Source organism: Priapulus caudatus, unplaced genomic scaffold, assembly GCF_000485595.1.
Source record: "Priapulus caudatus unplaced genomic scaffold, Priapulus_caudatus-5.0.1 Scaffold39, whole genome shotgun sequence".
Taxonomy (NCBI): domain Eukaryota; kingdom Metazoa; phylum Priapulida; class Priapulimorpha; order Priapulimorphida; family Priapulidae; genus Priapulus; species Priapulus caudatus.
Window position 1 is genome coordinate 136,445 of NW_014577100.1, and position 12,870 is coordinate 149,314.

At 43.4% G+C, this 12,870-nt stretch overlaps 1 protein-coding gene across 1 annotated transcript in view; it reads left to right on the forward strand.

The window, feature by feature from the left end:
* LOC106819463 overlaps positions 1-12,870 on the forward strand; it is an 81,211-nt gene that overhangs the window by 39,112 nt on the left and 29,229 nt on the right. The window contains exons 11-15 of the mRNA XM_014824093.1: positions 7,486-7,603; positions 8,016-8,104; positions 8,344-8,403; positions 8,726-8,831; positions 9,156-9,285. Coding sequence (XP_014679579.1) covers positions 7,486-7,603; positions 8,016-8,104; positions 8,344-8,403; positions 8,726-8,831; positions 9,156-9,285 — 503 coding nt within the window. The remainder of the gene's footprint in view (positions 1-7,485; positions 7,604-8,015; positions 8,105-8,343; positions 8,404-8,725; positions 8,832-9,155; positions 9,286-12,870) is intronic.

Sequence of the window (12,870 nt, forward strand, 5' to 3'; positions counted from 1 at the left end):
CGATTTCTCTCTGGTATTCGGAGCCAACAGACTTTGGGTGCTTCAGTGTGCGTGATGAACTCGAAAATCCTCTAAGTCGCGTGAGCCTTGAGTGCATTGCCGTGCTGGTCATTATAATGATAAAAGCCATAGAGCACCATTCCTGATATAGTGTTTTACGTAGGACCTGATATAACGTGTAGGAAACAGACAGAAACAATGAAGGATGGCTAATCTGGGATATTGACCGCTCAAACATCTATTTTATCAGCGATTTTATGAAAACGGCGTCGATCGCAAAATAAGACCAATTTTTCGAAAAATACAATTTTAAATAAAAGACGACTTTAAGCAGCTTACAAACGACTTAATTTGGTGCTCAAAATGCAAAGCGAATGAAGACCACTAAAAATAGTAACTAATTTATAACCCAGAATGATGAGCTTTTTAGACCATGGAACGGCAAAACACTATGAAAATGCCCCTCAACGAATACCTTCGGCTTTCATGTCGATATTGAACATAAATGGCAATAACTTTCACAATGTACACCCAGTTGATCATTTTATATATACCAAAATTACCTACTATTCATTCCCTGAGTTAAAATAATGATTTTAAAACATTTCAAAATGTGTAAAACATTTAATAATAATTACTAACATAACCACACCCTTAGTGAATGTTAACTTACGCCCAAATCGTTTCATGTGAGTTTTTCTTATATTGAATCGACATTCATACCATAAGGATATGTCCTATGAGAGTCCTTTCAAAGTCTTATTATGCCCTCCACAACTGGCCGAGCGCAACCCATGCATAAACTTCGGTTTTTGTGGAGCAAATTCAATCATGGCTGGCTAATTTTTACCATTCATAAAAATACACACATCGCCGATTAAAGGTTGCCATACCTTGTGAAATTACAGTTCGACGAATTAGCATGCAAATTCGCAAAGAGCTCATAACAAGTAGTCTACAATCATAGACTTGTCACCTTTAATCTTACAATGACAACTAGCAAGTATATTTTGTACAATATACAAGCTGCCATAAAGAGGCATCTTGCTTTACTTCCATCGCTCATCGCGCGATGCATTCATCACTCATCATTCCTGGCCAACATCGTCATCTTCGCACTGTATGATCACACCATCTTCCTCTGGAGCCAGCTACAAAGTCCGGTGCATCCTAGCCAGCCTTCCATGCACTGCAGCGTTTGATGATACCACTTTCGTTTGGGCCCACAGGAGCACCTTAAGTCACAACAATGCGTCGGTCCCAAGTCAATGCGTCAATTAGCCATGATTATACACATTGCTAATTTTATTGATGTTAGCACCTAACCACTACCCTATAGGTACTACTATATTATTACATAATTTTTGTACTCATGTGCTGTCTCACATTTCAAAGAACCAAAAATTTACATATATTGCGCCAATGGCTATCTCACCTGACGAGTGAGATCCATCATCTGCTTCTGGGCAGGCGGCAGCGTGTTCGTCAGACAGGCCTGACTGTCCTTCCACAAATACGCAGCCTAACTAGTCATCAGTGTTGGACAGGTAACCTCCGCGATTTGCCACAACGTCACCGCGTCCAAGATAAGTTGCCTGGTAAGTGTGCCCTCTATTGATGGCCCTGCCACGAAGCGGCCCAGCATGTGTTCGTGCAGGACTCCTGCCTTGGCGCTTGTTTCTTTGGAATCAGGCGCTGCTACCTGACGTCTGCAAAACAAAGTTTTCTTTTGGTGGGAGCGATCCATCTCCTCGGGAGGCTACAGTTTGCAGAACATTAGCGTCGAGAAGATCCATCTCGTGCCTCAGACGGTTTTGCATATCTACCGAGCCTGCCCCAAATTGCTGCCCATCACGTCTGGATCCATATCAATCAAAGCGCTTCCAGCACTTTCTATTTGCTCAATTCCTGAAAAATCGCCCACTGCGATGTCTGCACCACTGAAAAGCCATGAAAGCCAGCGGTAGCCTGCGACGCGCGCGCTCGAGCCCAGCGTCATCACAAGATCGGCTTGAAGTCGAAATGCTTTTGACACCTGCTGCCCTTGTTCCGGTTACAAGGTGACACTTTCGACGACGAGCTCTGGGTATCGCTCTGAGCGCCCTAGTACGAGGACACCACCGTGTCTTGAGAGTGGCATGCTGATGACGTAGCAACGGCAGGAGGTACACCTCCTTGGCTCGTGCAAGTATGTCAGTTTGGTGTCAGCCTTCTTCCTGACTTACTGGCCAAGATCGAATACGCTCTTCGCCCTTCGCCTTGGTCCACGCCATGCCCACAATTAAGGCAGTTTTCGCTCTGCGAGTCAGTTCATTGCCTCGAGTAATATCTTAAGATGTCCCAGCTGTACGTTGTTAGCTCATCCTGTAGTTTTCACATCTGCCGAGGAGCAATAAAATTCTGCCATCGAGACCCTTGTAATTGATCTAGAATTCTGTTATACTTGCATAGGCTACAGCGAACCAGCTTTACCCGCAAGTCTATTCTTCCAGTCTTGTAGCGGACTTCCAGGACCTTGCGACAGCAGCGGACATCATAATCGGTTCGACACGATCAAATTGAACCACCTCGTCCATACTTCCGAATTTCTGACCAGTGACGTGGTATGAAATGCCGTTTGCGACATGTCTTTTATCGTGTCTGGCTTCGTCTAAGACTGCAACTCGCACATCTCTGCGTCGAACGACAACAACATGTTGCCGATCCACTTTCACTCATGTTGATCAGCGGGTCACCCAACACTGGTCGCGTCGCATGAGTTTCCTCGAGGATTCGCATTAGGTCGCTCTTCGAACTGCTTATGCCAACAGCGTGCACCATCCGCCTACCCCCTGAAAAGAGCGGGATCGTATGGAAAGGAAAACTCAAACGGACCATACAAGCTCCTTCAAATTCACATCGCGTCTTGATTTGAAGCATAACTTTCAATCGAGCAAAGAGTGCTCAGTCTTCCTTGAGTTCAAAAACACTTTGTGGTCAACCTGCTACTTACGTTCGCGCCCTGCTTGTGACCGACCACATCTTTGAGTTTCCAGCCGTTTTTTATTGCAGTGCCACAGATGTAACCTGCGTTGTGCCGTAACATTCTTTCATCACACGCATGTGAAAAGCGCTGCCTGACCAATCACAGGCATGCTTTTGTGATCATTGTTGCTTGACTGTGTTCAACATTCAAAAGTTCTTTAACCAGATTTAATCAGCTTGATTTCCGTCTTTCTGTGAAGCAAGGACCTTTGTGAAATTGCTTGATCTGTCTACATGGAGAGGCTTGCAGCGTTCTGCCTCTTGTGGCGTGTAAGTTGCTTGCACTTCTGTGAGTTACATGTGAAATGGTCTGGGGATGTACCTGGTATGCCACGCGCCAATCATCAAGCGCCTTCGATGTGCAGTCGCAGCGAACGTTCTCGCTCAATCACAGAAGAATCTTGCTCTTGCGTGGGGGATAGTGTGATGCCGACCGTCCTCCGCGACACCTTCATTAACGATTGAATCTGCTCTAGCGCATGCGTTCGGCATGCTTCTGGTTAGCTGCCTGAGATGGAGATGGGTGCGAACAACATGCCAGATGTACGATTTGGCAACAACCGTCGAATGATGATGAATGAACCATCGAGCGATGACGTAGACTACAAGCAATGCCCTCTTCGCATGCTTGCGCTGTACTTGTACAAAATATACCTTAGTAGTGGAATTGTTACCCATATACAAGTGACAAGCTCATCGATTGCTGAAGTACTTGTTATGACTCTTTCGCAATTTGCATGCTATTTCCGCAAAACTGTAATTTAACAGGTATGCAATCCTTAAACCGGCGAGTGCATCCTCAGTGGTCATTAGTTATGGCCACTGAATCCGGGTCACAAGATAGAGCAGCCATCTGAATTTGCTCCACGTTCTGCAGCAAATTGGCAGTTACTTGCCAAGCGTCCGGCCGTCCCACGACTGTTAATTATAACGACTTATGCAAAGGACCTCTATCGACATACTTTATGGTATGAATTTCATTCATATAAGAACAAACTCACATGACGATTTTGGCTGTAATTAACTTTCACTAGGGGGTGGCCGTTATGTTAGTCAATTATTATTCAATGCTTTTACAAACATTTTGCCAACTGTTTTTAAATAGGTTCCCTTAAATCAGGGGAGATTAATGAGAGCGGTTGATTTTGCGGTATATAAAAAATGCATGCACTGCGCGTCGTACCATTGTGAAGTATATTGCACCATTTATGTTCAATATCTGACGATGAAGCCGAAGATATTCAGTGAGGTGGCGCCATTTTCATAGCTTTTCTGCCGTTCCATGCCTTAAAATACATTCATTATAGTCATAAATTGTTACTACGTTTTAGTGGATCCCTTCCATTCCTATCGAGCATTTTTGGGACACCCAAAATTCCAAAGTTTGCTAAACTGCTAAATCGTCTTTTTATTTAAACAAATTGTATTTTGGGCGAAAACTTGTTACTTTTGCGATCACGCGTTTCATAACAATCGCCCTGCATACCAATTAATCGCGTTTGCCGCAATATACCCAGATTGCCCACCCTCATCCTTTCTGGTGTATTACTATATCATAAACGATATTTAACAATAGGTCCTCTTGCTTTATATGCATTAAATGCCCCATCGGGAGCTCAATCTCATGACATTAGAGAGACCACACTACACGATAACCCCTATTGAACAACAGCCATCGCTTCAAAATAATCGGTTCAAAATCAAACATGTTTGATTTGGAACGATCACCCGATAAAAATAATCGTAAGTAAAATCGTCTACAAATGAACGCGCACACCTACCCGATATCGGCTGATTTTTATCGGGCCTATCAAATCGCGTGATAAATTGGCTGGTGTGCGCCGGCCTTTACGCGCGACGTCTACCTCAATCTAGTTGAAACGCAAAATCGACGAAAATAAATGGCGTGCCACGATCCGCCGTCCATCGTGCACACGCTGATTGTCAGGTTTGTTAATAGGTTAGTATTTTAGATTACTTCAGCTTGACAGCTGCATCTGCTATATGTTTTGTTTTGTTAATTAAGCAGCCCCGCATGAACAGTTACGGAAAAGCTCGCCTGCAACGCGTTTGGAAAATTCGCCCGGAAAGTTATCGAACCGAGATGCTTCTTTTATGAGAGAAAATTTTTCGCGTTTTATTCTGCGATAATAAAATTTTTTATGTGCGAGCCCCGAGGGAAAGGCGAACTGTCGTAATGAGTTTGAGTCGCTCGCAATTATATTTAATTAACATTGTTGACGTACTTACGAGAAAGCTAACTTTCCTAACTAATCAAGCCTTCGATCGGGAAACTGCGCGCGGACGAGTTCCCCCATATATATATAAAACTGCACTAGACTTAAAAAAAAAAAATGTCTAACAGTTATGCTGTATTCGTGTGTCTGTTTCGCTCGAACGTCAGTCGTCTGCAAAGTCCTCGTGCGCATAATGATCGCGCCCTGGCACTCGCGCTCGTCTGTCGTGACGTCAGAGCAGGCGCGTGTCAACGATGTTCAATTTATCGCTCCATTACGACTGAATCGTTTCGTGCACAGTGCGCGCGACGATGCTATCGCTTCGGCCAATTTACTCTCGCCATTATGCAATCGAAATTGTCGGAGTTTACGTTCGAAAGGAGAATTTCTCGTTGATTTGAAGAAAGCAGCACGAAATGCGTAGTAGTTGGTTGACGTTATGAAACAATATTGGTAATGTATGAAAATGCTCTAGGCGCGTTATCTTAGATTTTATACACGCGTGGGTAGTATGGACAAAGTATTTAGATGATAACAAAATCTGTCCCCCAGGACAGTTTTGACATTTGGCGCTAACTACATAATTATAAAGATTCCGGATTCGTTTAGGAGAGAAAGAAACTGAAACTAAAAGATAGTAGCAGCTTGTGTTGCCGCCGTATCCCGACAGTACACGCATGATGTGGCGGGCAGAGATTTAGGGTTGGGCTTATACTTCATAATTAGCGTTTATTTGGTATGATATATAAGAAGCATATCAGTGATTCTAAATCGACATGTGTGCAATGCATTTAATATAATTCATTTAGTCTCAAAGACGCACCAACGGCTGACATGAGTTTTGGTACAGTCTGGATATATATATAGGCGTTAACAAGAATAGCTTAAGGCTAGCCTTGTGTATTACTTGCATCGCAGACAGAGGTAAGTTTGAATACGAAATACGATCAAATCCGTAAATCTTACCGTTGCAAGTATAAGAAACGTGCGTAGCAAAAGAAAGTGGCTTGGGGAATTTAGAGAAGGTATTTGAAGAAGAACGAAGAGATGGCCCATGAGAGCCAGAGATGAGCAATGAAAGAGCTGAAAGGATGATTAAATCGTCAACAGAAAGAGGAAGTGAGAAAAAGGAAGAAAGAGACAGAGAGCGCGCGAGGCGGAGAGAGAGAGAGAGAGAGAGAGAGAGAGAGAGAACACACACGAGAGAGAAAGAATGTGTTTGCGCCTCTCTCTCTCTCTCTCTCTTTCTCTCTCTCGCTCGCTTTCTCTCTCTCTCTCTCTCTCTCTCTCTCTCTCTCTCTCTATGAATGACGGCCATGTTATTCAATAACCCTTTAATTGGTGGGAATTACAAGTTGAAAATTGTAACCGCATGGCCGAAATGGACGTCAGTCAGCGATGGAATAGTAACGTGCGCGTAAAAAAGGTTTTGGATAATTGAATTACCCCCTAGCGGTCTATTGCTTCTCGTAATCCTGAGATTATTTTTATTGGATGCACGTCGTAAACGGCGTTGTGGTCTGGTTTGCACTATTACGTCACTGTAAATAGTGAAAGTAAAAAAAATGATGTCCACTTTTTCACAAAATGTATGTGATTCTGTCCGCGTTTTATGGTTAAATTGCTGCATTATACTTCCTATTTTGCTATTCCGTTCGATTTGAAAAAACCCTCGTGACTCATACATAACTCTTAGCAAGCATTTAATGTCATGATAAATATATCAAATCGCCCAGATTTTTTGGATTTTGAACTACTTGAAAAACAATCTTATCAGGTAAGAATTTGAGGATACATTCAGTGCTGGTAGTACTTACTTTTCATGTAAAAACAATGGCAACAAAATTTTTACAAATATACACCATAGAGAATGCGTGACGTAGTCAATTTAAACCTGCTGGGGCGAATAACCTTTAACCTGATCTATTACAATTTCAATCAATCAGAGTGGTGCAGTGTTATATACTGTGTGACCAATATGAAGGCAGTTTTATGTACGTGTAGTGCGAGTAGATGGGCTCCTAACCCTTTACCTTTGTGGAAACGACCAGGTGTTCATCTAATGGGTATAGGTGGCGCAACTGGATGCAAACTGAAAAGTGGGGAAAACGTTCCCATCTTGAATGCCATTTCTGTTGGATGATCGACTGCGAATCTCGCATCGTGTTTAGTGCAAAAAATGAAGATTACTTGAACGAAAACAATCTTGTGACATTTTCTGCAGACGATAAATGGAAAAGACGCGGGCGGCATGGCGGAGAAGAAAAACGTTCCAGAGGAGGAATTCAAAAGGTCATCCATGAGACAGAGCAGACGGCAGCGCCGAAAAAGCTCCAGCGGTAGTGAGTGTCGGCCATCTTGCATTATACGTCACGTACTTTGCGCTGATTGGTTGGACTGCTGTATTACATTTTATACCCTGAAAACGATAGATGCTTGCTAGGCCCGTAAAAGTAGATGAAATACGCATTTCATATATTGGACGAGTTTGATGACGAGGAAGTAACGATAATTTTAACCGAGTGGAAAATTGAATGCGCATGAAATTGCCTTCGCTAATTCACGGGCGAGCATAAAAATATTCCCGGTTGCAATATTACGTATATAATTATTGCAAGAGCTCTGATTTCGACAAGATTTTTTCAGCGAACGAAATTCATTGAAAAAAAAACGCATTTGCCGTTTCGATGCAGAGAACTAGTAGAAAATGTATCTCATTTGTGTAATCACGCCTTTTTGCGGCTTGTCATGCAGGTCTATCTCCCGGTAATAGTCCTGTACCGCGTTGCCAAGCATTCGATTACGGTACAGAGGAAGAAGACTATGGAACAAGAAAACCCGTGGTACAATACCCTGTAGTATTTTAGCGCGTTTCTACTGCCACCTGTTGGTAATATATTATTATATATATTCTTATATATTAGCGACTTTCAACGACCACTATTCAATAAAATATTGATTTTTAATGACAGCAGAATTCGTTTCTCAATTGGCGTCCCAGATGCATATGTACTGACTGTTTTCTCATTCGGTAGTTATTTCATTGGACATATTTCTTATTGTGATTGATCGTATTTTGAAGGTTTCCAACTCTGCACATATGAATCGGAATAACAATAATGGGGATGAGAAGTCACCGGAGGTACGCGTGATTTTTATTTTAATTTTAAATGAAAAATTAAATTTAAAATTTACAAAACAATAGGCTGATTTCTAGGTTTTAGGTATTTTTGGAGATATAATATGAATGGCATGAATCTTTGCATTTACTTGAACGTGTGGGCGCTGTAATGTAAATGCTTACGAATATATTTTGATATATTATAGTCATAAAATGTTACGTCATCGAAAAATTATTTAGCTAGAGTAGTTGTTTACTGTAGTTTAAACTGGGCGTGATACGTGTTTATTTGATTAATGAGAATTCATCGATACTTTTAAAGTTCTATTTCGTAATATTACAGAACACTGCCGGCAAGAAACAGTTGAAGTCGAAAGTTGCGGAAATGGCCGAATTCTCGGAGACGGAATCGGCCCGCAATGCCAGCGGCGGTTCGATGGACTCTGAAGGTACGCAGGAATTAAACGAGAGCTCTCTATACTCTGATACGTAAAGAGAATGGGGCGAGGTCCTCTAAATTCGATAATGAATACTCGACTCTTGTGTGCAGTGACGTGCGCACACACACAATATTGCGATATGCCGATATATAGGTATGGTGCATTACTCAAAGAATTTAATCAAGGGGCTCATATTCATGACGTCTCGATGAAATTTATCGTGTCGAATTTTGAAATTATGTAGGGGCGCTGTAGGCATTGGCGGCCATAGGAGATGGCTCGCCCGTCCACCTGTCAGATCGGATGCCTAATTCTGTCGTCACGTGGTTACAGATCTTACGACGGAGCGGACGGGAGGCGCCCTGGAACCGCCAGTACCAAGCAAGGATGCAGTCGCCTTCCCCAGCCTCCCAGATTCCTTCCTGAAGAAACTAGGCCTTGAGAGGAAGTCGCCGGGAGACAGGTACGTGTAGTTTACAAATACACAGGCGAAACTTAATTCGCATAGGTGCTGATACTGCATCGTCATAAGCGATATCATGTTATCAGGAATGTCAGAATATAGAGATCGCTGTATTATACACTCCTGATGTTATCTATCACATGTGAGACCACTCAAGACTTTGGTAATATGCGTCGGCTCAGGAGGGGCACACGTCCATGATGCTCCAGCAAGTAAGTGAAAATTCTCACCATTTTAAAAACAAAATGGACGCCATTTCGCTTAAGGCCGGCGCACACCTAAAAAGATTTCTCCAGAAATCGGTCCGATTAAAAAATCTCTTCATCGTTTGTAAAATCGGCTCAGCGCGACGCCTTCCGATAAACACCCGCACACCTACGATAAAATTTATTTCATTTGATTGATTCGATGCCATTTTGAATGTCATGTGACACGGGCACGTTCAGCTATTGGCTGTTCAATATTTATCGTAGTAGTGTGGTCTCTTATGTCATGAATTGAGCTCCCGTGGGCATTTAATGATTAAAGCAAGAGACCTATTTTAATATCTTTATGATATAGTATAGAACAAGAAAAATGAAGGTGGCAATCTGGGATATTGCGCAAACATTATTTTATCAGCGATTTTATGAAACGCATCGATCGCAAAATTAACTATTTTCCCAAAAATACAATTTTGTAAATAAAAAGACGATATAGCGATACTTTTTAGTGGTTAGCCGATTGTCTACTCTCCAACACATACATATATTGGCACCAAGTGCTACTACTGACGAGAGTGAAGCCACTTCGCCTGATCTGGGAGCAGGCGGCAGCGTGCTGTCATGATCAGCCTGTACTCGTGCTTGCCACCAAATACCAGCCATAGAGGATCAGGAGTGAAGGGGTAACGCCGGATCTGGCCCACAACGTCCCACGCCTGCCAATACAGTGGCCTGTAGTGTGACCCTCATGGAGGTGCCCCGACAGCGCAGCATGTGTGTGCGGTGGCAGACTCTCTGCTTGCGCTGTTTCTTTTTGAATAGGTGCTGCTGAGCCGTCTGACGCGTGCATGCTCGTGAAGCGTCATCGTCATCTGCGGGAGGCGTACACGTTTCGCAGACCATACAGCGTCGTCGAGCAAGACATCCATTGTGCCTCGAGACGGTTGTGCCTTCTACCGAGCTGCCCAAATCTGCCATCACAGCTTCTGCATGTCATATCAGACAAGGGCACTTTCCAGCACGTTTCTTTGCTCAATCTCTGGAAAAGCGCCCAGGCATTCCTGGCACCACTGACAGCATGGTAAAGCCAAGGGGAGGTGTGCGAGCGGTGCTCGAGGCCCAGCGCCATAGCAAAGGATCGGCTTTGAAGTGAAATGCCTTTGACACCTCTGGCCCGGTGCTCCGTTACAATAGTGAACATTTCGACACCTCTGGGTATCGCTCTGAGGGCGCCAGTACGAGGAACACCAGTGATCTTGACGAGTGATGCTGATCGGACGTAGCACCTGCCCCAGACGGTAACCGCGCTCTTGGCGTGAAGTATCAGTCTTGGTGTCAGCGTTCTTCCTGAGCTACTGGCCGCAGATCAGAAATCGTCTCGCCTTCGCGTTTGTCCCGCTCCATGCCACAATAAAGATGTTTCTCCTGGTCAGTGTCGCAGGCTCGAGGTATATTTCTAATGCGCATGTGACGTGTTGAGCTCCTAGTCTTTTATCACCATCTCGCGAGAGAGCTTCTGCATCGAGCCCTTCTAATTGATCTAAATCGTTTTTGATAGGGCTACAGGAACAGCTTATACCAAGTCTTTTCAGTCTAGCCTTGTAGCGGACTTGCAGGGACCCCTTTCCGCGACGAACGCAGGCGACATCGATATCGTCGAAGCTCATGACTTGCGTCATACTTTCCCGATTTCCGCAGTGACCGTTGTGATTGAAATGGGGTTTGCGACATGCTCCTTTATCCGGTGTCTGGCTTGTCTAAGCGACTGCAATCGCACATGGCGTCGACCGACAACAACATGTTTGGATCCCACTTTCATCATGTGATTCAGCGGGCTCACGCAACATTCTGGTCGCGTCGATGAGTCCTTCGCAGGTTCGCCCATTACGGTCGCTCTTCGAACTGGTATGCAACAGTGGCACCATCCCGCTGATAAACGACGGGATCTTGGAACAACGGAAACTCAAAGGGTACCTACAGCCTCTTCAAAATTCGACATCCGGTCTTGATTGACATGAAACTATCAATCGAGCAAAGATGCTCAGTCTTCTTGGAGTTCAAAAACTTTGTCTGTCCAACTGCTACTCTTTACTTTCGCGCCTGTTGTGGACGCACATCTTGAGTTCGTTTTTTATTGTGCCCACAGATTAACCTGGTTGTGTTGTAATTCTTTCAGAACACGAATGTTGAAAAGCGCTGCTGACCAATCACAGGCATGTTTGTGGATATTTTGGTTGGATCTTGTTCAGGCATCACAGTTTTCGTAACCAGATTTATCACGGCTGATTCTCCGTCTTCTGTGAAAGGATTTGGAAATTCGTTGATCCGTTGACTTGAGAGCTTGAAGCGTTCTTGCTCTTTGGTCGGTGTAACTGCCATGCAGGGGAAGCCTGTGCTGACTGTGTTCATGGTGAACATGGGTCTATGGTGTACTGGTATGCCAGCGAATACCCTCACCGCTTCACTGTGCCAGTCGAGCGAGTTTCTGCGTGCAATCAGGAAGAATCCTCTGCTCTGCTGCCTGTTGGCAGGTGATTAGTGTGATGCCGACCGATCCTTCCGGACACCTTCATTAAACGATTGAATTGCTCTAGCGCATGGTCGGCATCTCTTGTAGCTGCTGAGAGGAGATGGGTGCGACAACATGCCAGATGAGATGTTGGCCAGGATATGAAGATGATGAACCATCGAGCGATGACGATGACTAAAGAATGCCTCTTCGCAGCTTGTGTATTGTACAAAATATACTTGTAGTTGGCAATTGTAATAAAGGTGACAGCTATGATTGTGAATACTTGTTATGACTCTTGCAATTTGCATGCTATTCGCAAAACTGTAATTTAAAGCGTATAGAATCTTAATCGGCGATGTGCATGTGATATTATGAATGGTAAAATAGGCAGCCATCCTTGAATTTGCTCCAGTTCTGCAAGCATTGAGTTATGCAGGGGTTCCCAGTTTAATATATAAGACTTTGAAAGGACTCTATCGGACATATTTATGGTATGAATTTCATTCAATATAAGAAAAACTCACATGACGATTTTGGTGTAAATTAACTTCACTAGGGGGTGGGTTTATGTTAGTAATTATATTCCAATGTTTTACAAACATTTTGCCAATGTTTTTAATATTTTTAATCAGCGGGAATAATAGAGGTTGATTTGGTATATAAAGAATGATCACTGGGTCGTACATTTGTGAAGTTATTGCCATTATGTTCAATATCGACGATGAAAACGAATGATTCGTTGAGCGCATTTTCATAGTTTTTTGCCGTTCCATGTCTAAAAGTCATCATTATGGTCCATAAATTGTTACTATTTTAGTGCATCCTTACCATTCTTGCATTTAGACACCAAATTAAGTTTGAACTGCTTAA